Raw genomic sequence first — 24942 nt, 5'->3', positions numbered from 1 at the left:
TGGGAAGCCTGCTTCTCCCTCTCCCACTCCCACTGCTTGTGTTCCCTCTCTCGTGTCTCTCTCTGTCAAATAAATAAATAAAATCTTAAAAAAAAAAATAACTTCTTAAACTCAAACCCAAAGAACAAATGATCCAATCAAGAAATGGGCAGAAGACATGAACAGACATTTTTCCAAAGAAGACATCCAAACGGCCAACAAACACATGAAAAACTGCTCAACATCTCTCGGCATCAGGGAAATCCAAATCAACACTTCAATGAGATATCACCTCACACCAGTCAAAATGGCTAAAATTAACAAGTCAGGAAACAACAGATGTTGGCGGGGATGCCGAGAAAGGGGAACCCTCCTACACTGTTGGTGGGAATGCAAGCTGGTGCAACCACTCTGGAAAACAGTATGGAGGTTCCTCAAAAAGTTGAAAATAGAGCTACCATGCGATCCAGCCATTGCACTACTGGGTATTTACCCCAAAGATACAAATGTAGGGATCTGAAAGGGTACGTGCACCCCTATGTTTATAGCAGCAATGTCCACAATAGCCAAACTGTGGAAAGAGCCAAGATGTCCATCGGCAGATGAATGGATAAAGAAGATGTGGTATATATATACCATGGAATATTATTCAGCCATCAAAAATAATGAAATCTTGTCATTTGCAACGATGTGGATGGAACTGGAGGGTGTTATGCTGAACGAAATAAGTCAATCAGAGAAAGACATGTATCATATGACCTCATTGATATGAGGAATTCTTAATCTCAGGAAACAAACTGAGGGTTGCTGGAGTGGGGGGGTGGGAGGGATGGGGTGGCTGGGTGATAGACATTGGGGAGGGTATGTGCTATGGTGAGTGCTGTGAATTGTGCAAGACTGTTGAATCACAGATCTGTACCTCTGTAACAAATAATACTTTATATGTTAAAAAAAAAGAAGAAGAAAAAGTTAGCAAGAGGGGAAGAATGAAGGGGGGGAATCGGAGGAGGAGACGATCCATGACAGACAATGGACTCCGAAAAACAAACTGAGGGTTCTAGAGGGGAGGGGGGTGGGAGGATGGGTTAGCCTGGTGATGGGTATTAAAGAGGGCTGAATGGAGCACTGGGTGTTATACGCAAACAATGCATCATGGAAACACTACATCAAAAACTAATGATGTAATGTATGGTGATTAACATAACATAATAAAAAAAAGAAAACAATCTTAAAAAAAATCCTAGAGGAGAACACAGGCAGCAACCTCTTTGAACTCGGCCACAGGAACTTCTTGCTAGACAAATCTCCAAAGGCAAGGGAAAGAAAAGAAGAAATGAACTGCTGGGATTTCATCAAGATAAAAAGCTTCTGCATGGCAAAGGAAACAGTCAACAAAACTAAAAGGCAACCTATGGAATGGGAAAAGGTATTTGCAAATGACATAACAGATAAAGGGCTGGCATCCAAGATCTATAAAGAACTTCTCAAACTCAACACCCAAAAACCAAATAATCCAATCAAGAAATGGGCAGAAGACATGAACAGACCCTTCTCCAAAGAAGACATATAAATGACCGACAGACACATGAAAAATTGCTCCACATCACTTGCCATCAGGGAAGTACAAATCAAAACCACGGTGAGATACCACCTTACACCACTTAGAATGGCTAAAATCAATAAGACAGGAAATAACAAATGTTGGTTTGGATGTGGAGAAAGGGGAACCCTCTTACCTGTTAGTGGGAATGCAAGTTACGGCAGCCACTCTGGAAAACGGTATGGAGGTTCCTCAAGAAGTTAAAAATAGAGCTACCTTATGACCCAGCAATTGCACTACTGGGATTTACCCCAGAGAAACAGATGTAGTGAAAAGAAGGGCCACCAGCACCCCAATGTTCATAGCAGCAATTTCCACAATAGCCAAACTGTGGAAAGAGCCAAAATGTCCCTCAACAGATGAATGGATAAAGAAGATGTGGTTCACATATACAATGGAATATATTACTCAGCTATCAGAATGGATGAATACCCACAATTCACACTGACTGGATGGAACTGGAGGGGATTAAACTAAGTGAAATAAGTCAGTCAGAGAAAGACAATTATCATATGATTTCACTCATACGTGGAACATAAGAAATAGCACACAGGATCTTAGGGGAAGGGAGGGAAAACTGAATGGGAAGCAATTAGAAAGGGAGACAAACCATGAGAGAGTCTGGACTCCAGGAAACAAACTGAGGGTTACAGAAGGGAGGAGGGTGGGAGGATGGGATAACTGGGTGATGGGTATTAAGGAGGACATATGTTGTGATGAGCACTGGGTATTAAACGCAACTAATGAATCATTGAATACTACATCAAAAACTAATGATGTATCAGATAAAGGGCTAGTATCCAAAATATGTTGGCTAAATGAACATCATAATAAAGAAAAAAGACTAATGCCAGTTTATGTTGGAGAGAAAAAAAATAAACAGACTGAGATGATAGAATGACAAATTAATAGGAAGATGTTACACCACTGCAGGAGAGCAGCTTTCAATTGTGAGCCCTGTTTTCAGAAGAAAATGAAGAAAATAGTACAGTCAGAGGGGAGTAAGAAGGGTAGACAGGGGCCTTAAAAACAACACAGGGCAGAAGGAGCAAAACAGGTCTGTAGCTGTTACTGTCAAGCATGCTTCAAAATCCTGTCAGATGCTACCCCATTGAATGGTAAGAGAGAATAGGGTGATATGACAGTAGTGTGAAATGACTGAACAGAGGCAGTATCTGAGAGCCTCACTTCTGCCTCCTAGGAGTAAAGTAAGGCATGAATGAGAAGACAGAGCACACAGTAGTTAAGAGTACTATGGGAGTTTATCAAATCAATCATAATTGGTATAAATTAGCCCTGGCATTGCCATGGTAATGGTTAAGGAAGGTTGCCTATCTATTTCACTCTGTTCTTAAACTGACAAGAGTTGATCTAAAAGGCTAGATCTAATGGGTTGAGCTAAAATTAGTGCCTTGATATGGGATACAAACCATAGCCATTATCTCCAGGGAAGATCCCAAAGAATATAGGGAAGTAAAATAGACCAAAGAACCTCTGGATTACCTAGGGTTTGGGAATTCCTTTAGGGAAAGGCCTGCACAAGTCTGGGTCTCAGTGTCTCCATCTCTAAAATGCATATACCAGAAAAGAGTTCCAGGGCCCCTTTCAGCTCTGACTTCCAGAGATTTCATATATTGTTTTGTGTGGAAGCCTGAGGCCTGACAGGGGACTTAATAAACATCTTGAAAATTATTTTAAGAAAATTAGGGGATTATGATCATGGTTGTCCTATTCATAGCTGTATCCCAGAGTTTAACAGTACCTGGAATATAGTTGCTGCTCAATAAATGTATGTTGAATAACTGCAAAATGACTAGCTCTTTTCATGCTAATGATGATAAAAGCAAAATTAAAAGCAGAATGTTTATACTGGTGGGTTTTTTCTTTTCTTTTTTTTTTTCCCTTTTTGGGCCAGGGAATCCTTTCTTCAAATGTTGTAAACAAAACAAAAAAAACAAGAGGAAAACAGGAAGAAGATATTGCAACATGGAAAACTGACAAGGGATTAATACCTGGAATATACAAGGAAATACTGTAAATCAGCAAGAAAGCAAAATATATAAGAAACTATAGGACAATGGGTAAAGGATAGGAACAGGGCCTGGGGTGTCCAGGTAATACCAGGTGAATAGATAGGGCATGGGCAGCCAGAAACCCCTGGGATGGTCACTTCAAGCTGCTGAACTGCCTTATCCTTATACAAATATTACCATTTTACAATGTGTTATTTGCTATATGCACACAGAGATGAAAAGGCAACTGGGAAACATCAGGATAGGTAATTTACAGAAAGGAAAACCCAAACAGGTAATAAGTTTGGAAACCCCAGGCTCAAGCATATCAAATGGAAATCACTACTCAATCAGACCTAAGGAAGAATTTCTTAATGTTAACAGGTATGAGACACTAATACAAATGACTGAGGAAAGGCAGTCCAGCTTCTCTGGAGGAATTTGAGAACAGAATGTATTTCGCAGGTATGGGGTGACTGAGATTATGTTCCTTAAGAGAGACATACTAGGCAACTTTATAAGGCATCTTTAGCTTTGCTTACCCTGTTGTCTCAGTTTCCCTGATTATACAGTGAGTTCTAAGGTTACAAGAGGTAATACCACCAATCACTGTTCAAGGTGACCTAGAAGTGAAACAAGGCTATTTTATCCCACTGTCTGGATTTAGAAAGAAAAATGTCATCTTTTGCAAAGAACTCATTAAAAAAGCTCTTTTATCTTACTGGCCTCATAGAATGACTTTGATAAAAAATACTTTATTTCCTATTTTCTCATTTGTAAAATGAAGGTATTGTAACTTAAATGTTTGTAAAGCATTTTCTGTTCCCAGGAGTAAATATATATGTAATATATATGATATATATATAATCTATAATATTATAATTATAAAATCATAACATGATGTATACCCTATTTAATCATATATGCCACATATATTATAGATATATAGATTAAATAGAGTAAATATATAAAAATAAATACATATCTATGAATATGTATAGTTTTTAATAGATAGTGACTTTTTTTATACTGAATACAGTGTCTCCCATTTCCTTTTCAAAAGCACAAGATTAGGAAGTATTTAGAGGTCTCCCTTAATTTTCAGAAAGAGTAGATATACCATATGAACACATTCATCCCTGATGTTAACACAATCATGCCTGAGTAAAACATGCCTTCATGGGTACCAAGAAGAAAACAGCAGAAAATGCAAAAGTAACCTGGATCACTACCACAGCTTTCTTTAGTAAGAATATATTTAGATTGTATAGAATCACAGAAAATAAGATCCAGGGGTACCTGGGTGGCTGAGTCAGTTAAGCATCTGCCTTCGGCTCAGGTCATGACTCCAGGGTCCTGGGGTTGAGCCCGGCATCAGGCTCCCTGCTCAGTGGGAACCCTGCTTCTCCCTCTCCTTTCCGCTCATGCTCTATCTCTGTCGCTATCTCTCTTTCTCTCTCTCAAATAAATAATAAAAAAAATCTTAAAAAAAAAAGAACATAAGATCCAGACAGCACTTAAAGAGCAAACCCTCTGACCCATTCATTTTAGAGTTGGGGAACAAGGCCCATGATGGAAAACATTCACCCGAGATTCCTCAGCCAATCAGTGACCAAGGTGGGTCCTGAACCTGGGACTCCCAATTCTGAGTCTGGTATTCTCTATGATAAACCATATTGTTACTTACAGCTTTGGTTTAGAGGTGACACAATCCTGGACTAAAATACTGTCTTCTGGTCCAGCTAGACACAGATTTCTCCATCCTTCTTTTGTTCTAGCTAAACTTTATGACACTGTGGTTGCAAGGCGGGACAAAGAGATTCTTCCCATTTAAACCCTTAACTTCAGCACCAAGAATAATTGAGAAATATGGAATGAGCAGATCACCAACAAAAGCTTTACTTGGTTTGGCTGGATTGGGAAAGTTCTCAAAGCAGGGACATAGCACTCCCTCTTCTGGAAAGATGAATACTTCTATTGCTGTCCTGAACTTGTGCCCTGTAAGAAGAGGCCAAGATGTTTGGGAGTTGAGAACAGAAGATCCTTCTAAGACTAAAGGACTCTCACTGGGCCAGTGCCTGAGAGAACTCTGAGAAGGTAATTTTGTCTCTTAGAGACTCAAGTCTGTTAATCTAGAAAATAGGAATAACACTAATAACCTCTGTCCTGTCTGAAAATCACATAGCATAAGATGTGAATATACATTGCCAAAGTTAATACATGCATGTGAGCACTTGTATTTAATTCTAACTTTCAACAATATTTACTGAACTTGTCCCATGTGCCAGGAACTGTGCTAGGTATTGGGGATATATCAGTAAATTAACAGGTAAAATCCCCTGCCCCCATGGAATTTACATTCTGTAGGAGAGAAGAACAATAAAGAAAACATATAAGCAAAACATGTAATATGTCAGATAGCAATAAGTACAATATAGGAAAATAAAGCAGGAAAGAGGAAGAGACAGTGCAATTACAATTTTAAGTAGAAAATTCAGGGAAGATCTCAAGGAGAAGGTGATATCTGAGTAAAGATTTGAAGGAGGTGAAGGTGGGAGCCATGAGTGGTCTAGGCAGAGAGAAAAGTCAGTCCAAAGTCTGTGGAAGGGGGTATGCCAGATATTTTTCTAGGAACAGCAAGAGACCAGAGTGTCTGGAGTAGGGACAGAATATGGGAAAGGTGAAGGAGATGAAGTAAGAATAGGTTGATAGAGGTAAGAACAGGTTGATCACACAGGACTTTGTAAATAATAGTAAGAGCTTGGTTTTTACTCAAGGAGAGATTGTCAGCCATCAGATGGAGCAGAGGAGTGATATGACCCAACTTAGATCTTGATAGCATCCCTCAGCTGTCAGGTAAAGAATGGACTGTACTTATATTATAGGCTCTATGACATTATAAGACAGCTACCATTTTACAGCAGTGCTCCTCAAACTTTAATATATAATGTAAGTCAAATAGGAACCTTGTTAAAATGCAGAATTGTACTTGGTAGGTCTGGAGTGGAGCTAAAGATTCTGCATTTCTTTTTTTTTAAGATTTTATTTATTTATTTGACACACAGAGAGACAGAGAGAGAGAGAGAGATCACAAGCAGGGGGAGTGGCAGAGGGAGAGGGAGAAGCAGGCTTCCAGCCGAGCAGGGAGCCCAATGTGGGGCTCGATCCCAGGACCCTGGGATCATGACCTGAGCCGAAGGCAGATGCTTAACCGACTGAGACACCCAGGTGCCCCAAGATTCTGCATTTCTAACAAGCTCCCAGGTGATTCAGATGCCAGTCTAGGGCAGAGCACTTTGAGGGTAAGAGCTATGTCCAAAGCTAGCATGGAGCAGAACTCTATTATATGTTTGCTGAATGAATGACATGTCAGTGGTTTGATGCCCAATGCCACATAGCACATCTCAGAGGGTAATTTTCAGCTATTTGTTTGGAGGTAAGGAAGAGGAAAAGAGAAACGAGAGACATGGATGGTTGGGTGAATAGATGAAAAGGAAAGGGAAACTACATTTTTACAAATAATTATAATATTATGTTTAGTTTTATCAACAAAACTAAGAGTTTGGTATAATCAAGCCCACTGGACAAATCAGAAAAATCAAAAGTCAGAGGAGTTAAGGGGCAACTTCAAGGCTACAGGATTCCTAAGTGACTAAGTCAGGATGTGAAAGCCAGCATTCCATGTCCCCACAGCCCTTGTTCTTTCTACTCTACCTTTAACCTTCCTGGAAGAGATGAAAAAATGAGTTGAGGTGAAAAAAGTTAAGGCCCATAGTCCTTGGCCTTGATCTTTCTAGATCTGCACTGTCCAATGTGGGTGCCATTTAGTCACATGTCTATTTAAATTAAAATTAAATAAAATTTAAAATCCCATTTCTCAATCATACTAGCCACATCTCAACCACTCAATAGCCACAGATGGCTAGCTAATGGGTACCGTGTTGGAGAATGCAGATATATTCTATCACTGCAGGAAGTTCTATTGGGTAACAATATTCTAAAGAAGCAAGAACTTTAAAAAGTGTTAAAACTGTATTATTGATTCCAGAGTGGGCCCTGACCTCACTCAATAGCACTTAGGGGACAGAAAGTAGGACCTGACCCCTCATCTGGAAAGAAGGGGATAAACATATTCAAAGTAGAGTTTTCCCTGGGTCAAGCAGGATGCCATATGAGTGTGTGTGTGTGTGTGTGTGTGTGTGTTTGAGAGAGAGAGAGAGAGAGAGAGAGAGAGAGAGAAATCTTTTTAAAAACATTCTTTCCTCCATTTCCCACTGGTATTCCCAAACTGTTTAGTAAAATGCCCTTTGAAAATGTCAACTTGTCTCATGAGCTCAAGAGAGTATGAAAAAAGGGCTCTCATTCTTACTCAGGTTAGTGAGATGGAAGGGATAGAGTTAGGGAATGTGGAGCCACAGCTCCTGGGGAGCAAACTGGCGTACTGAAGGAGCTGAGACTTATCCACTCAGTCTTTATCTCCTATACATTCCTCCCCCTAAGCTCTTTTCTGTTCAAACCCCAAACCAGTGTTCTTCAAGTGAAGGAAGAGGACCAACAGCATCAGTTTCACCAGGAATGCCTGTTAAATGTAGAGATGCCTTGGTTTACCCCAGACTGAGATTTCACAACTTTGGGGAGGCAGAGGGGCCTGGAATCTGCATGTTCAACAAGCCACTCCAGGGACTCTGGTGCACATTCAAGTTTGTGAACCACTGAGTTGGAGGGAGATATGTTTGTGCTTTAACAAATGAAGTCAGGCCTTTACATGGTGTGGCAACAACCAAATCAGAAGCCAAAAGGATAGGAGCAGAGATTCAGGGAAGGGAAGATGGGGGAGGGAAGCAGGGAGAGAGAGAGAAGGAATATGAGGATGAAAGACAAAAGTTAGACAGAGAAAGAGAAACTGATATAGGGACTGAGAAGCTCCTGTTTTACCCACTGAGCAGAATATAGGAGGCCAATCCAGCTGCTCTTTCCAATATCTTGGGACTGTCACAGCTCAGGAAAGTTGTTGATTCTTCATGAAAAGGTCCTCTACCCCACCCTGGGTGCCCCCACATATGCTATCATAGCTGGGCCTACCTCACAAATGTCCTTGAGGTGCTTGATGTAATGACGTTCGGTGCTCATGATCTCATTGATGACATTGGCTCGCATCTGGTCCCGGTTCTGTAGTGGCCGGCCCAGACAGAGGCAGTCTGAGTTGGGGTCCAGGTGCCCATTCTGCACATCACTGGGTCCTTCCTCCACCCCATCTTCCTGGTTCACCCAGAGCTGTAGAAGCAGGTAAAAGAATAATAATAGAGTAGTTTCCTTCTTTGAAAAGTTTCTAGCCAAGTACAAAAAGGATAAACTAAATTCTTCAAGTATTCAAAGAACATTCAACCAGAAGCCCCTGTAATTGAATGCCAGGTGTGGCTCTAGGATGGCTTGCTGGCTTTATGCATGATTTTAATCCTCTCTAGGCCTCTGATGACCTATCTGTAAAATGGAGGATGCAGAAGGATACAACTAAATCATCTCTGAGAGGCTTCTTGTGTAAGATTTCAGAGAAGAAAAGAGTTATGGCAAACAGACATCATTTGTTTTGTTTTGTTTTGAATTTGAGAGAGAGAGAGAGAGAGAGAGAGAGAGAGAGTGCACAGAGGGAGAGGGAAAAGCAGCTTCCCCGCCGAGCAGAGAGCTGATGTGGGGCTCGACCCCAGGACCCTGAGATCACAACCTGAGCCAAAGGCAGACACTTAACTGACTGAGCCACCCAGGTACCCCAAACAGTACTTATTTGTGCTTGAGCATATCTAGGTAGCACAGCTGGATTAAAAAAAAAAAACAGACTAAGCTATATATCTTGGGCATATATGCCACAGCTGGATCAAACACAACACCTATGAGCCTGGAGACCAAAGTTGGATATTGGAGTGGGCATCTTGAAAACAGGACCTTCAGCGTTAATTTACATCAAAAGATGTACAAATAATAATTAAAATTTGACTGTAAAACGCCTTGGGTATGTAAAGATCTCTACATCTTCAATGTTGGAGTGGAGATGACAGAATGTCATCACATAAACAGCAACACCACATAACAGCAACAGCTTATTGAGCACTTACTATACAGCAATCACTATGCTAAGAGCTTTCAATGAACTGTATTACCCAGTCCTGCCAGGCATGTACCATTATTGCCTCTATTTCACAGAAGAGGAGACTGAGGCTCAAAAAAGTTAAGGAATTTGTCCTAAGTCACACAGTTAGGAAAGCAGAAAAGCTGGGATAGGAACAAGGTGGTCTGACTTCAAAGCCTGTGCTCTTAACCACTGTACTAGCAACTTTGCACCTCTGGTTCTAAGGAAAACAGGAAAAGAGTAGGGAAGGGCTTGGGCCAAGGTGAGCTGAGAATTATCAGAATCATCAGAAATGGGTACATACAGTTGGTAAGTGTTGAAACTATACACATGAAGGCAAAGGGATGCAGGAAAACCTCCCTTGGGGAGGCTGAGTGAGATGTTTCTGGATCTGGGATGACAGCTTAAATCAGGGAGATGGCTCATTTCACCCTAGTCCTTGGAAGGAGGAAGACCAGAGGGTTAGGGAAAAAGGGAAGGGTGGAACCTTAGGAAGAATGGTAAAATCTGCCAGGGGAATTAGCCCAAAGAGCTTGTCAGTTGTCTCAACAGCTTTAATCAACGATCTATCTTTCCTTTCCATACCACCCCCCATGCCAGCTTTCTCCACTTTCCTGCCTCCCAAAGCTGAGATCAAGCAATTTAGATGCATCACTATTTCTGCCATCAGAAAAGCCTGTTGGTAAGTGGCCTTGGGAGGATAGAGGCTTTGGGATGAAGCTAGAGGAACAGTAGTTATTTCTCCACTCTGTGTATTCTCCTCTCTCTTTTTGCCTCACAGAGGATGGGGGGTATATTTACCACCCAGCAAACCTAAAAATGGCACCAGCATATAGTCAATTTATTTGCCACAGGCCAAAGCAAGTAAGACTCACTTCATTTTAATGCACTTTGCATACACAGCCAAATGTGCAAAAATGAATCTCCATTCAGAACCTTTCATCCTCTACAAATGTTCTATTGGAAATTTCTTTCCATCTTTCAAAGGTCAACTTTGTGTCTTCAATATGCTAACAGCTGTCCTTTAATACAATCAGTAGGCAATGAGGAGGAATGATTAGTCAAGGAACAGATCTGTTCAAAAAGGTGATTCTAAGGCATTGATGCAAGGGCATCATATACATATAGGTGACTATGTGAAACAATAAAAGCCTCATCCTATAATAATTCATTAGCTTTATCAGCTTTTCACAAAGTAAGCTAAGCTCTGCTATAAAAATTGTACCATAGGCAGGCTTTTAAGAGATTTAAAATGAAACAAACCTTTCTTTTCTTCTCAGGAGTTTAAGACAAGTCAACTCAAAATATGGGCTTTGGGGTGGCTGGAATGAGATGACTCTCTGAAACAGTTCCAGTGGGAAGGAGCACAGGATATCTGTGGGAGTGAGGTTCAGACAGGCAATGTCTAGACACTGGTAAGTTGGAAGACTTTCCTGGAAGTCCTCTCAGAGTACTTGAAGACTATTTTCTTCAGCCTTTATTGAACTCTAAGCAAAGCTGGGTCAGTGCAATGCAATTTAACAAAAATCTATTTTGGATCTATTCTTTGCCTCACAACTAACTATGAGAGACACAAGGATGAGCAAGACTACTAACTGCTCCCCCCCTCCCTCCTGCCTCAGCAGTTCCAGGGAGTGCTTTCCAAATCAGAGGATACTCTGGTCCTCATATCTTCCTATTCCATTCCCATTGTCATGGCCCTGACTCTATAGGTGATTTCCCTGGGTTATCTCCCAGGTCTAATCCCTCCCATATATCATTATCAGAACAATTTCCTTGACTATCACTTTGATTGGCTAGTCTCAGGCTCCAAAATCCACAATAGTTCCTCATTAGCAAGTCCAAATCGTTTACCCTAAAATTCAAACAATACCATAATTTGGCTTCAATTTGCATTTCCATCCTTAGCTTCTACTATGTCCTTCAGGAATACTGGGCTTCTCCCAAACTGGTCTACTTTCTGTCCACAAATATTCCCAACCATGGTCTTTAATCCCACACTTGATCATGTAAATAATAGAGCTAGAGGCTTTCAACCACTTCAGCAAAAATGAACCAACATATCAACTTCCTGATGAAGAAACCTAGGCCCATAGAGGAGAAATAATGCCAGGAAATTACCAATTTACCCAGATCCCCATTTTGATATGCTTTTCTATTTTGTATGTATTTTCTTTTTTTTCCTTTTCTTTTCTTTCTTTTTTTTTTTTAATTACACAATAGACACAGGGATACATTTGCTTTGTAAAAAGTTAAAATAGAGAAAAAGGAGAAGACTCAAATTATTAAAATCAGCAATAAAAGAGTAAATATTACTGCCAATCTAACAGAAATTTTTAAAAAATGATTAAAGGGAACACTATGAAAAACTGTATGCCAAAAATTAGATAACCTGATGAAATAAATTCCTAGAATGATAAAAACTACAGAAAATGACTGAAGAGGAAATAGAAAATCTGAATAGACCTATGACAAGTAAAGAGTAATTAAAAACTTCTTGGGGCACATGGGTGGCTCAGTTGGTTAAGAGTCTGCCTTCAGATCAGGTCATGATCAAGCCCTGCATCAGGCTCCCTGCTCAGCGGGGAGCCTGCTTCTCCACTCCCCCTGCTTGTGCACTCTCTCTTTCTCTCTCACTGTTAAATAAATAAATAAAATCTTAAAAAAAAACTTACATGGGAAAAAAAAAAAAAAGAACCAGATGGCATCACTAGTGAAGTCTACTGAAAATGTAAAGAATAATTAACATCAATATTTCATAAACTTTCAAAAAATAGAAATGCAGAAATTCCCAACAAAATACTTGCAAACCAAATCCAGTAACATATATATAAAAAAAAAAAAAATCCACCTTACCAGATGGAATTCATAGCAGGAATGCAAGACTGAGTCAACATATGAAAATCAGTCAATGTAATACACCATATTAATGGAATAAAGGTTTGAAAAAATACATAATCATCTCAATAGACACAGAAAAAACACTTGGCAAAATCCAACGCCTTTTCATTATAAAAAAGAAAACATTTAACAAATATGGAATAAGAAGGAACTTTCTCAAACAACTGATAGAAATTTATGGAACACCCATAATTAATGTACTTAATGGTGAAAGACTGAATGCTTTCATCCTACAATTAAGAACAAACATCACTTCCATGCAACATGTATACTGAGGGCTAGAGCAATTAGAGAAAAAATAAGCATTCAGATTAGAAAGAAAAATTAAAACTAATCACAAATGACAAGAAAGGAATCCACACAAAAAACTTATTATAACTAGTAAATGAATTCAACAATGTTGCAGGATACAAGATCAATATACAAAGTCAACTGTTTTTCTGAAAATAAAATTAAGAAAACAATCCCATTTAAGTAGCATCAGAAAGAACAAAATCCTCAGGAATACATTTTACAAAAGAAGTTCAAGACTTGTACACTGCAAACTGCAAAATATTGTTGAAAGAAAGTAAAGACCTAACTAAATAAAAAGATATCTCATGTTCGTGGATCAGAAAATTTAATATTGTTAAGATAATAATATTATGCAAATTGATTCAGAGTCAACACAATTCCTATCAAAACTCTAAGCTTGTTTCTTGGCAGAAACTGATAAGCTGATCCTAAATTTCATGCAGAAATTCAAAAAGCCCAGAATAACCAAAATGGTTTTGCAAAAGAACAAAGTTGGAGGACTCACACGTCCTGAATCTAAAACTTACTATAAGCCTTTAGTAACCAAATGAGTGTAGTACTGGCACAAGAACAGATACAGAGATCAATGAAATAGATGAGAATACAGAAATATACCCAACATTTATACTAAATTGATATTTTTCAAAGGTGTCAAGACAATTCAAAGGGGTCGCATATAGTCTTTTCAACAAATGGTGAGGGGGCAACTGGATATCCACATGGAAAAGAATAAACTTGGTCCCATACTTCACACTATATATGAAAATTAACTTAAAATGGATTAAAGACCTAAATGTAAAAGCTAAAATGACAAAATATGTCAAAGAAAACACAGAAGCGAATTTCTGTGACCTTGGACTAGGCAACAGTTTCTTGCATATGACACCTAAAACACAAGCAACCAAAGGAAAAAAAAAAAAATACACCTCATCAAAATTAAAAACTTTTGCTTTGCAAATGATAATATCAAGAAAGTGAAACAATGCACAGAATGGAAGAAAATATTTGTATATACTATATCTGATAAGGATCTAGTATCCAGAATATATAGAACTCAACAATAAAAAGGAAAATAACCCACTTAGGGAGAGGAGGAAAGATGGCAGTGGAGTAGGGGACCCAATTTCAACTGGTCCCCGGAACTGAGCTGGATATCTACCAGACCACTCTGAGCACCCACGAAATCAGCCTGAGATGTAAGATCTGGATTTCTACAAACAGAATATCGTAGGCGGTTAATTTTGAGGTACGAAGTGGGGAGCCGTGATTCTGCAGGCAGATATCAGAGGATAAATGGCAGCACCGGAAGGGTGCTTGCCTGTGGAGATCCTACACCGCCGGTGAGCGACAGCCTTGCGAGCTGGGGACAGGGCACAGATTCGCAGACTGGTAGCGGTGGGGAAAGGACGTTAGGGCAGCCCCAGGGGTGGAAACACGGAGCTGCGGGGTCGCCCATGCAAACTGGGAGCAGCTGAAGGTTTTAGAAGCACAAAGGGCAGAGATGTGCCCCAAACGGGAGGCAGGACTGGGAGATCTGTGGAGAGGTGCACAACCAAGGATGCTGCAGTTTATAGCAGCACAGACAGAAACGGAGACAGTGTGGCCTGGAGAGCTCACTGAAGAACAGACTGCAATCTCTGCTCTGAGGCAGAGGGTTGGAAACAGGCTCTTCTGCTCTGACTCACGGAAGAGACGTGGAAAGCCACCAGGGAAAGGCGCCAGAGAACAAAAGCCCCCAAAACTGATTCCCACTGAGGCCATCCCCCACCACTGGGGGGCAGGGCAACTCTGCCCAAACAGGGTTGCCTGAGTAACAGTGCAGCAGGCCCCTCCCCTAGAAGACAGGCTGAGAAAACAAGAGGCCAGCAACCCTAAGGTCCCTAGAAAACAGGTGCATCTTCCTTGGGTTCTGGTCAATAATTGGGACTCTATACATTCCCTCAAATACCCATCAACAGAATGATTAAGAGGAGGAACCCCCAAAATAGAAGAGACTCAGAGATTATGACTTATGCTGCAGATTTACAAATGGATGCAGATATAACCAAAATGTCAGAGAAGGAATTCAGGTGAGCAATTGTGAAGACAATAGCTAGAATGGAGAAATCAATTAATGGCAACCTAGAGTCTCAAAGGGCAGAAATGAAAGATGAATTTGCAGAACTTAAAAATGCTATCAGTGAGATCCAATACAATCGAGATAATCTAACAGCTAGGGTAAGTGAGGCAGAAGATCGAATAAGCAACCTGGAAGACAATATAATAGATAAAAAGGGAAAAGAGGAGGCCAGGAAAACAAACTCAAAATCCAAGAAAATAGAATCATAGAAATAAGTGACACCATGAAGCATTCCAGTGTCAGAATAATTGGAACCTCGGAGGGAGTGGAGAGAGAGAGAGGACTAGAAGATGTATTTGAGCAAATCATAGCTGAGAACTTCCCTAATCTGGGGAATGAAACAAACATTTGTGTCCTACAGGCAGAGAGGACCCCTCCCAAGATCAAGGAAAACAGGCCAACACCCCAGTATGTAATAGTAAAACTTGCAAATCTTAGAACCAAGGAAACCATCTTAAGGGCAGTTAGGGGGAAGAGATTCCTTACGTACAGAGGGAGGAACATCAGAATAACGTCAGACCTATCCACAGAGACCTAGCAAGCCAGAAAGGCCTGGCAAGACATATTCAGGGTACTAAACGAGAAGAACATGCAGCCAAGAACACTTTAACCGGCAAGGCTGTCATTTAGAATGGATGGGAAGATGCAGAGCTTCCACGACTGGCAGAAACTGAAAGAATATGTGACCACTAAGACAGCCCTGCAAGAAATATTAAGGGGGGTTCTATAAAAGGAGAAAGACCCCAAGAGTGATCTACAACAGAAATTTACAGGGACAATCTATAAAAACAACGTCTTCACAGGCAACATGATGACAATTAATTCATACCTTTCAATAATCACTCACAACGTGAATGGACTAAACGCTCCCATAAAATGGCACAGGGTTGCAGATTGCATAAAAAGACAGGACCCATCCATATGCTGCCTACAAGAGACTCATTTTGAACCTAAAGATACATCCAGGCTGAAAGTGAAGGCATGGAAATCTATGTTCCATCCCAGCAGACCTCAAAAGAAAGCTGGGGTAGCAATTCTTATATCAAACAGATTTTAAACTAAAGTCTGTAGTTAGAGACACAGAAGGACACTATATCATTCTTAAAGGGTCTATCCAACAAGAAGATCTACCAATTGTAAATATCTATGCCCCCAACATGGGAGCAGCCATCTACATAAGCCAACTGTTAACCAAAAAAAGGCTCATATTGATAACAACACGTTAATTGTAGGAGACCTCAATACTCCACTCTCAGCAATGGACAGATCATCTAAGCAGAAAATCAACAAGGAAACAAGAGCTTTGAATGATACATTGGACCAAGTGGACCTCATAGATATTTACAGAACATTCCAACATAAAACAACAAAACACTCATTCTTCTCAAGCGCACATGGAACTTTCTCCAGAATAGATGATATACTGGGTCACAAATCAGGTCTCAACTGATACCAAAAGATTGAGATTATTCCCTGCATATTCTCAGACCACAATGCTCTAAAACTGGAACTCAACCACAAGAAAAAAATTGGCAGAAATTCAAACACTTGGAAGCTAAAGACCACTCTGCTCAAGAATGTTTGGGTCAACCAAGAAATCAAAGAAGAACTTAAACAATTCATGGAAATCAATGAGAACGAAATCACATTGGTCCAAAACCAATGGGATACTGCAAAGGCGGTCCTAAGGGGGAAATACATAGCCATCCAAGCCTCGTTCAAAAAAATATAAAAATCCTGAATTCACCAACTAACTTTACACCTTAAAGAACTACAGAAAAAGCGACAAACGACACCTAAGCCACATATTAGAAGATAAATAATTAAAATTAGAGCAGAAATCAATGAACTAGAAACCAGAAACACAGTAGATCAGAACAATGAAACTAGAAGCTGGTTCTTTGAAAGAATTAGTAAGATTGATAAACCACTGGCCAGACTTATCCAAAAGAAAAGAGAAAGGACCCAAATTAATAAAATTATGAATAAGAGAGGAGAGATCACGACTAACACCAAGGAAATAGAAACAATTATTAGAAATTATTTTCAACAACTATATGCCAAGAAACTGAGCAATCTGGATGAAATGGAGGCCTTCCTAGAAACCTAGAAGCTGCCAACACTGAAACAGGAAGAAATTGACAATCCGAATAGGCCAATAACCAGTAACGAGATTGAATCAGTAATCAAAAACCTCCCAAAAAACAAGAGTCCAGGGCCTGATGGATTCCCTGGGGAATTCTACCAAACATTCAAAGAAGAAATAATACCTATTCTACTGAAGCTGTTTCAAAAAACAGAAACAGAGGGAAAACTTCCAAACTCATTCTATGAGGCCAGCATTACCTTAATCCCCAAACCAGGCAAAGACCCCATCAAAAAGGAGAATTTCAGACCGATATCCCTGATGAATATGGATTCCAAAATCCTCAACAAAATCCTAGCTAATAGGATCCAACAATACATTAAAAGGATCATCCACCACAACCAAGTGGGATTTATCCCCAGGATGCAAGGGTGGTTCAACATTCGCAAATCAATCAATGTTTTAGAACACATTAATAAGAGGAGGGAGAAGAACTATATGGTCCTCTCAATTGATGCAGAAAAAGCATTTGACAAAATACAACATCCTTTCCTGATTAAAACTCTCCAGCACATCGGGATAGAGGGAACATTCCTCAAGTTCATAAAATCCATCTATGAAAAACCCACAGCGAATATCATCCTCAATGGGGAAAAGCTGAGAGGCTTTCCCTTAAGATCAGGAACACGTCAAGGGTGCCCATCTCACCACTGTTGTTCAACATAGTACTAGAAGTTCTAGCAACAGCAATCAGACAACAAAAAGTAATAAAAGGTATTCAAATTGGCAAAGAAGAAGTCAAACTCTCTCTTTTCCCAGATGACATGATACTTTATGTGGAAAACCCAAAAGACTCCACCCCCAAATTACTAGAACTCATCCAGCAATTCAGTAATGTGGCAGGATACCAAATCAACGCACAGAAATCAGTTGCTTTCTTATACACTAACAACGCAACTGTAGAAAAAGAAATTAGAGAAACGATTGCATTTACAATAGCACCAAAAACCATAAGATACCTCGGAATAAACCTAAGCAAAGAGGTAAAGGTTCTCTACTCTAGGAACTACAGAACACTCATGAAAGAAATTGAAGAAGACACAAAAAGTTGAAAAAATATTCCATGCTCATGGAATAGCAGCATTATTCATAATAGCCAAAATGTGAAAACAATCCAAATGTTCAACTGATAAATTGATTAAATCAAAATGTGGTATGTATGTGAACACACACACCCACACACACACACACACACAAACACAATATAGAATACTATTTAGCAATCAAAGGAATAAAATAAAATATTGATGAACCTCAGAAACAACATGCTAAGTAAATGAAGCCAGACACACAAATAACAACATATTATACACCATTCATATGAAATGTCCCAAATATATAAATTAATAAAGACAGAAAACAGATTAGTTGTTTCCAAGGGCTAGGAGGAAGGAGAAATGGTTGCAGGGTTACTTTGGGGACTGAAGAAAATGTCCTGGAATAGATAGTGGTGATTGTTGCACAATGAATATACAGTTGACCCTTGAACAACACAGATGTTAGGGGTGCCAACTCCCCACACAGTCAAAAATTTGTGTATAACTTCTGACTCCAAAAATTTAACTATTAATAGCCTACTGTTGACCAGAATCTTTACCAGTAACATAAACAGTTGATTAACACATATTTTGTATATGTATTATATACTGTATTCTTACAATTAAGTAAGCCAGGGGAAAAATGTTATTAAGAAAATCATAAGGAAAATACACTTACAGTACTGTACTGTATCTTTAAAAAAAACATGTATAAGTGGAACCATACTATTTAAACCATGTTGTTCAAGGGTCAACTGTAATAAAACCCACTTTAAAATGGTAAGTTTTGGCATATGTAATATACCTCTGTAAAAAAATAAAAAGTTAAACTAATCTAGATAAGGTGAAAGTTCCCCTTTGACTACTCCTCATTCTAGTTATTTCCACCTTTCATAAGGAATTCATGGTTATAAATTGATTTGTATAATCCTTGCTGACTTTTCCCCATGCATTTATATACCTATACACATATTCCAGTGGATTCATTGTTCCACATGTTAAACTCATGCTTATTCATTCCCTGCTACACACTCTTCAACATCTTTAGTATCCTCTCCCTGCAAATGGTTTAGTAGTTCTTAAAGGAGAAGTGCCATAACAACCAGTTCTCTCAGGTCCTGGCATGATGCCTTAGCACCTGTGAAAAGTTCAACAGGGGCTTAAGCAGTGTCACAGAAAGCCAGCCTACCCCTGGCTCTAGAAGTGTGATGTTTCTGAGAAGAGAATGGGTAAGCAATATTGTCTAAATGGCACCTCAATATTTTCAAAGGTCAAATCTAGTCAGCCAGAGAATAAAAACTGAGCCATCCTCTGAGAAAGTAAAGGGTTACTGCCAGTTACATTAAATGATAGAATCTCAGAGTTGTCAAATCCGAGTTATAAAGGAAATGGTAGTTCACCAAGTCCATACCCCCCATCCCCCTAATCAGCACATAAACTCCCTTGACAACATCTGCTGCCAGCAATTGCCCAGCCCTTCTGCTTGAACAAAACCAGTGATGAGATTGTTATCTCCCAATGCAGCCCTTTCCTTTTTCAGGTAACTAATTATGAGCAGGGCCCTCTAATGTGCTTCTGTTTTATGAAGGCACCAGCCAAAAAACTCAGCAAAAGGGCAAAACACAGACAAGAGAATGGGACTGGAGGAAATGAACTCTTCCTATAACACAGGTCGCTGAAACACCCTTCTCTGCCACACCAGTTAGTCAATGGCAAAGTGGCTGCAAGGTGGATGTGGGGAACTGAAAGAAACCTGGTGTGCTGTAGGCACAGCTCCCACTTCTTGCACACATATCCGCACCTCTGTTTTGGAGCCTCAGTCCCAGCTTCCAGGAGAATCAGGTATGCTTAGAGATTCCTGAGCATGCATACCAGGAAGCATTTTACATTCCTATCTGGCACAAAGCCAAAGAGCATGGCATGTATAATCAGGCACAGAAACCATTCTTTGCCCCTCAAGGGAAAGAGATTTAATAACTGTCACTAATTACATGAAAGATCATTATAATAAGGCTGCTAACAAATTGTTTTCCTTTTCCAGCATAGATACAATGAGCAATGAGCTTCAACCATATCAATGAAAATTTTGGTTATACAACAGACCCCCCCCAAAAAAAAGACAAGACAGGAAAGGAAAGGAAAAGATAAAATAAAATACAAGACAAGACCTGTGTGGATGTCCTGTCTCAGCATTCTTGGTTACCTATTAACATGTTAGAGTGGACCTAGCCCACTGAATTCCACTCCTCCCTAACAAAGATCAGTAACATCAGTCAGGCCACTCTTGCTGGCCATTCTAACACACCCTACTTATTCCTACCTCTACCCTTGTATCTTCTAATGGCTGCCCTCCACCCTCTGGACAAGACCTTTCCTCCTACTGTTTTCTGTCATTCTTCTATTGTTCCTGGCTTCTCTGAAAGCCTAGTTCAAGAACAGTGCCTTCCCATTTCAAAACAGCCCTGCAAGGCAGACAAATATACCTTTATTAATCCTACATTATAGATGAGAAATCCAAAGCCAGACAGGGGGATAGATGCCTCATGGTGAACAAGAAGCAGTCAGGATTCAAGCAAAGTCTTGAGACTCAGGCTAAAATTAAGAGAGACAATCTATGACAGTGTTGAAGGATATGGACTTCAGAACCTGGGTTCAAATCCTGGCTCTACAATTGCCTTGCTGAGTAATGTAGAATAAGTTACTTAATATGTCTGATCCTGTTTCCACAGCTATAAAATATAGAGAATAATATTGATCTAATTCATGGGGTTGTTGTGAAGATGAAAAAAGGTAATACATATGAAACCCTCAGAATAGTCCCTGGCACAGAGTTAAATATTAGCTGTTGTTTATTATTATTATTATTATTATTATTATTATTATTATTATTATTATTATTATTAATTATCCTCTAAGTTGACACCATCTGCCCTAGAACCACAAGGAAACATGGCATCTGGGAAAAATTGTTCTCTCTAGCCAGGAAAGGTACTTAGGAGGTACTTTTGTAATTGCCTTCATAATTTTAACAAATCTCTCACATTCCAAATGCCATTCCTTGACAGGCAGATTCTATTTTTTAAAGATTTTATCTATTCATTTGAGAGAGAGAGAGAGCACAAGCAGGGTGAGAGGTGGAGGGAGAGGGAGAAGCAGACGCCCTACTGAGCTGGGAGCCCAACATTGGGCTTGATCCCAGGACCTGGAGATCATGGCCTGAGCTGAAGGCAGACACTTAACCATCTGAGCCACCCAGGTACCCTGACAAGCAGATTCTAAACAGTTCCCACTAAAGGAGACTTAGTGTGGGTTGGAGATGTTGACATCCTTTGCCTGTGACAAGGCTCACTCTAAAGTGAGAGCTCAAGCTGGAATGGGGGTGGGTACAGTGAAGCACTTCATAGATGACGTAATTCTTCCTAGTCAACAAAACTAGATGCCTTTGGCAAAGTTAGAAGATGCCAAATCAAAGTATAAAAGTCAACAGGGTTTCTTTAAATTAGCAGATATCATCTAGGGAAAAATATGATTTTACAAAGATATTTATAATTATAAAACAATATATAACTCCTAAAAAGTAAGCCTAAGAAAGTATCCATAAGCCTTTTGTGAAGAAAATAAATAAGCTTTTTTGAGAGACATTAAAATTGAAATGGAGATTGAAACCATGCTTTTAGCAAGCCTCAATATTGTAAAAATATCAATTCTCCTTAACTTGATCTAGTGACTAAATTTACCAAAATCTCAGTAGGGATTTTGGAACACTTAGTAAGTTAATTATAAAATGTACACAAATAAGTTAAAAAACAAAGCAAAACAAAAAACAAGAATAGCCAAGACACGCCTGAAGAAAAAATTAAGGTGGAGTGACTTACACAGATATAATAAAACTATAGTAATGAAGATAAGCCAATAGAACCAACTAGAAAGTACCAGAAATTCAAATATATATGAGAAAATGATTCACAAAAGATTATTGCAAATTACTGAGAAAATAAGAATATGTTTAATAAATGGAAGAAAATAAAATCAGGTCCCTTTCTCACACCATATATAATAAATTCCTGAGGGATTAAATTCTTAAATATAAAAGCAGAGCTATAAAAACCCTCAAAAAACAACTTAGAAGAATGACTTTATGGCCTCAGAAAATTTCTTAAACAAGAAATAAAAAAATATCACAAACAATTAAATAATTTTGACCACTTTAAGTGGGAAATTCTCTCTAAAAAGGTAGCATAAATAAAGTGAAAGACAAGCCAGCCATTAGCTGGGAGGAGATGTTTGCACAAATGATTAGTCTTCAAAATGTATAAAGAAGGTCTATAAAATGTATAAAGAAGGTCTTTAAAGATGAAAGAATGACCAACAACACACTAGGAAAAAAATGGGAAAAATTTGAGACACACTTAAGGAATTATGAATGAGTAATAATCATATGAAAATATGCTCAATCTGTTCAGAAATATTAAAATTGTAAAGTAATACCACAACAAGATGATATTTACAGCCACCAGTTTGGCATGCATTAAAAGCTTGACAACAATGGGGAGACTGTGGGACTCAGTCAGTTGAGCGTCTGACTCTTGATTTTGGCTCAGGTCATGATCTCAGGGTCATGAGGTAGAGCCCCATGTAGGGGTCTGTGCTCAGCAGGGAGTCTGTTTGAGATTTTCTCCCTCTCCTTCTGCCTCCCCTCTTCTCTCTCTCTCTCTCAAATAAATACATCTTAAAAAAAAAATGACAACAAAAGTGTTCAAAATGTATTGCATAGAGCACCAGGTGTTATATGCAAACAATGAATCATGGAACCTACATCAAAAACTAATGAGGTACTGTATGGTGACTAACATAAAATAATAATAAAAAAAAAAAATGTGTAGGGTAGGAGGAACTAAATGCCTCTCCTGGAAAGCTTATTTAAAGAAACAATGGGGGGCGGAGCAAGATGGTGGAGGAGTAGGAGACCTGGATTTCGTCTGGTCTCAGGAATTCAGCTGGATAGGGATCAAACCATTCTGAATACCTACAAACTCAACGGGAGATCGAAGAAAAGAATAGCAACAACTCTCTGAACAGAAAAGCGACCACTTTCTGGAAGGTAGGACATGCGGAGAAGTGAATCTGAGGCGATATTCGGGAGGATAGACAGAGGGGGAGGGGGCCTCCGTCGACCACTACTGGCAAGTGATAGAGCAGCAGAGCACAAAATCGGAACTTTTAGAAGTCTGCTCTGCTGAGGGATGTCGATCCAGTGGCTAAGCGGGGGGCTGGAACTCTCGTGGTACAGTGTGGTCTCAGGACCCTTGGGGTCACAGAAAGACCGGGGGTGCCTGAGTGCAGCAGAGCTCCCAGGTATCGGAGCGGGGAAGCTGGCTGCAGAGACGGAGCCGAGGTGTGGGCTCTCAGCTCGGGGCTGCCATAAACCGTGATCCGCGGCAGTCAGGCCACTGCTCCTCCAGCAGGGACCCAACAAGCGGCAGATCTGGGGAGACTCCCCTTCCTCCCCCGGAAGGAGCAGCACGGGAGCGCACTGCAGGGATATGTGGGGTTTGGAGACTCCACACGGGGTCGTGTGCCAGACATAGAAATGCTTGGTCACAGGCCGGGTGAGCACAGAGTGCGGCTGGAGACCAGGGAGATGGGAGTAATTGACTGCTTTTCTCTGGGAGCTCACTGAGGAGTGGGGCCCTGAGTTCTCGTCTCCTCCAGGGCAGAGATTGGGAAGCCGCCATTTTCACTCTTGTCCTCCAAAGCCGTATAGAAAGCTTGCAGGGAACAAAAGCTCCCAAGAGCAAACCTGAGCAGATTACTTAGCCCAGACCAGCAAGGGCAGGGCAATTCTGCCTCCAGCAAAGACATTTGGGAACCACGGCAACAGGCCCCTCCCCCAGAAGATCAGCAAGAACAGCCTGCCAAGACCAAGTTTACCAATCAATGAGAATGGCAGAACTCCAGCGCTAAGGGAATACTGCACATAGAATCCATGGCTTTTTTACCATAATTCTTTAGTCTTTCAAAGGTAATTTTTTTTTAACTGTCTTTTTTTTTTAATTTTTCTTTTCCCTTTTTCAACAAACATCTTATCAATCCCTTTTTTAAAAAACATTTTTAGGGGCGCCTGGGTGGCTCAGTCAGTTAAGTGGCTGCCTTTGGCTCAGGTCATGATCCCAGGGCCTGGGATCGAACCCTGCATTGGGCTCCGTGCTCAGCGGAGAACCTGCTTCTCTCTCTCCCTCTCCCTCTGTCTGCCGCTCTGCCTGCTTGTGCTCTCTCTCTCTCTGTTAAATAAATAAATAAAAATCTTAAAAAAAAAATAAAATATAATGTCAAATTTTTAAAAAGTCTTTTTAGCAAAAAAAATTTTAAGTTCAAAATCTCCTTAAAGCATTTAATTTGACTTGGTTTTTAATTTTATGACAACCACTTTATAAATTATTAATAAAAAAGCAAATTTACTTTCAACATAGTTTTAGTATAAAGTGCATTGCATTTTTCCTCTAAATTTTATAGAAGTTTGATAAGTCTGAGTATGAATAATATATTGTGTATTAACTAAATTGTATTATTCCAAACTACTGTTAATAAATGGATTTTTTTTCTACTGAGTAAATTAAATACATAATTTATGGCTTGCGGTATTTACAAATTACTAATAGAGACTGCTTCAACATTGAAATTTAAAGTTCACACTAACAATTGGAACCATATCAGACATCTTTTTTTTTTT

The 24942-nt window shown here is 39.7% G+C and overlaps 1 protein-coding gene across 3 annotated transcripts in view; it reads right to left on the bottom strand.

The window, feature by feature from the left end:
- Positions 1-24942, bottom strand: part of ARHGEF9 (Cdc42 guanine nucleotide exchange factor 9) — a 241721-nt gene that overhangs the window by 99792 nt on the left and 116987 nt on the right. For 2 of the 3 annotated variants that reach the window (XM_035004955.1, XM_035005034.1), the window contains exon 3: positions 8674-8865. In XM_035004955.1, the coding sequence (XP_034860846.1) occupies positions 8674-8865 (192 nt within the window). Of the gene's footprint in view, positions 1-8673; positions 8958-24942 lie in introns of those variants that run through there. The other variant, XM_035005107.1, reaches the window with a different exon arrangement.

Source organism: Mirounga leonina, unplaced genomic scaffold (assembly GCF_011800145.1).
Source record: "Mirounga leonina isolate KUSES-001 unplaced genomic scaffold, KU_Mleo_1.0 Mir_101097, whole genome shotgun sequence".
Taxonomy (NCBI): domain Eukaryota; kingdom Metazoa; phylum Chordata; class Mammalia; order Carnivora; family Phocidae; genus Mirounga; species Mirounga leonina.
This window is presented reverse-complemented; position numbering and strand designations above follow the sequence as displayed.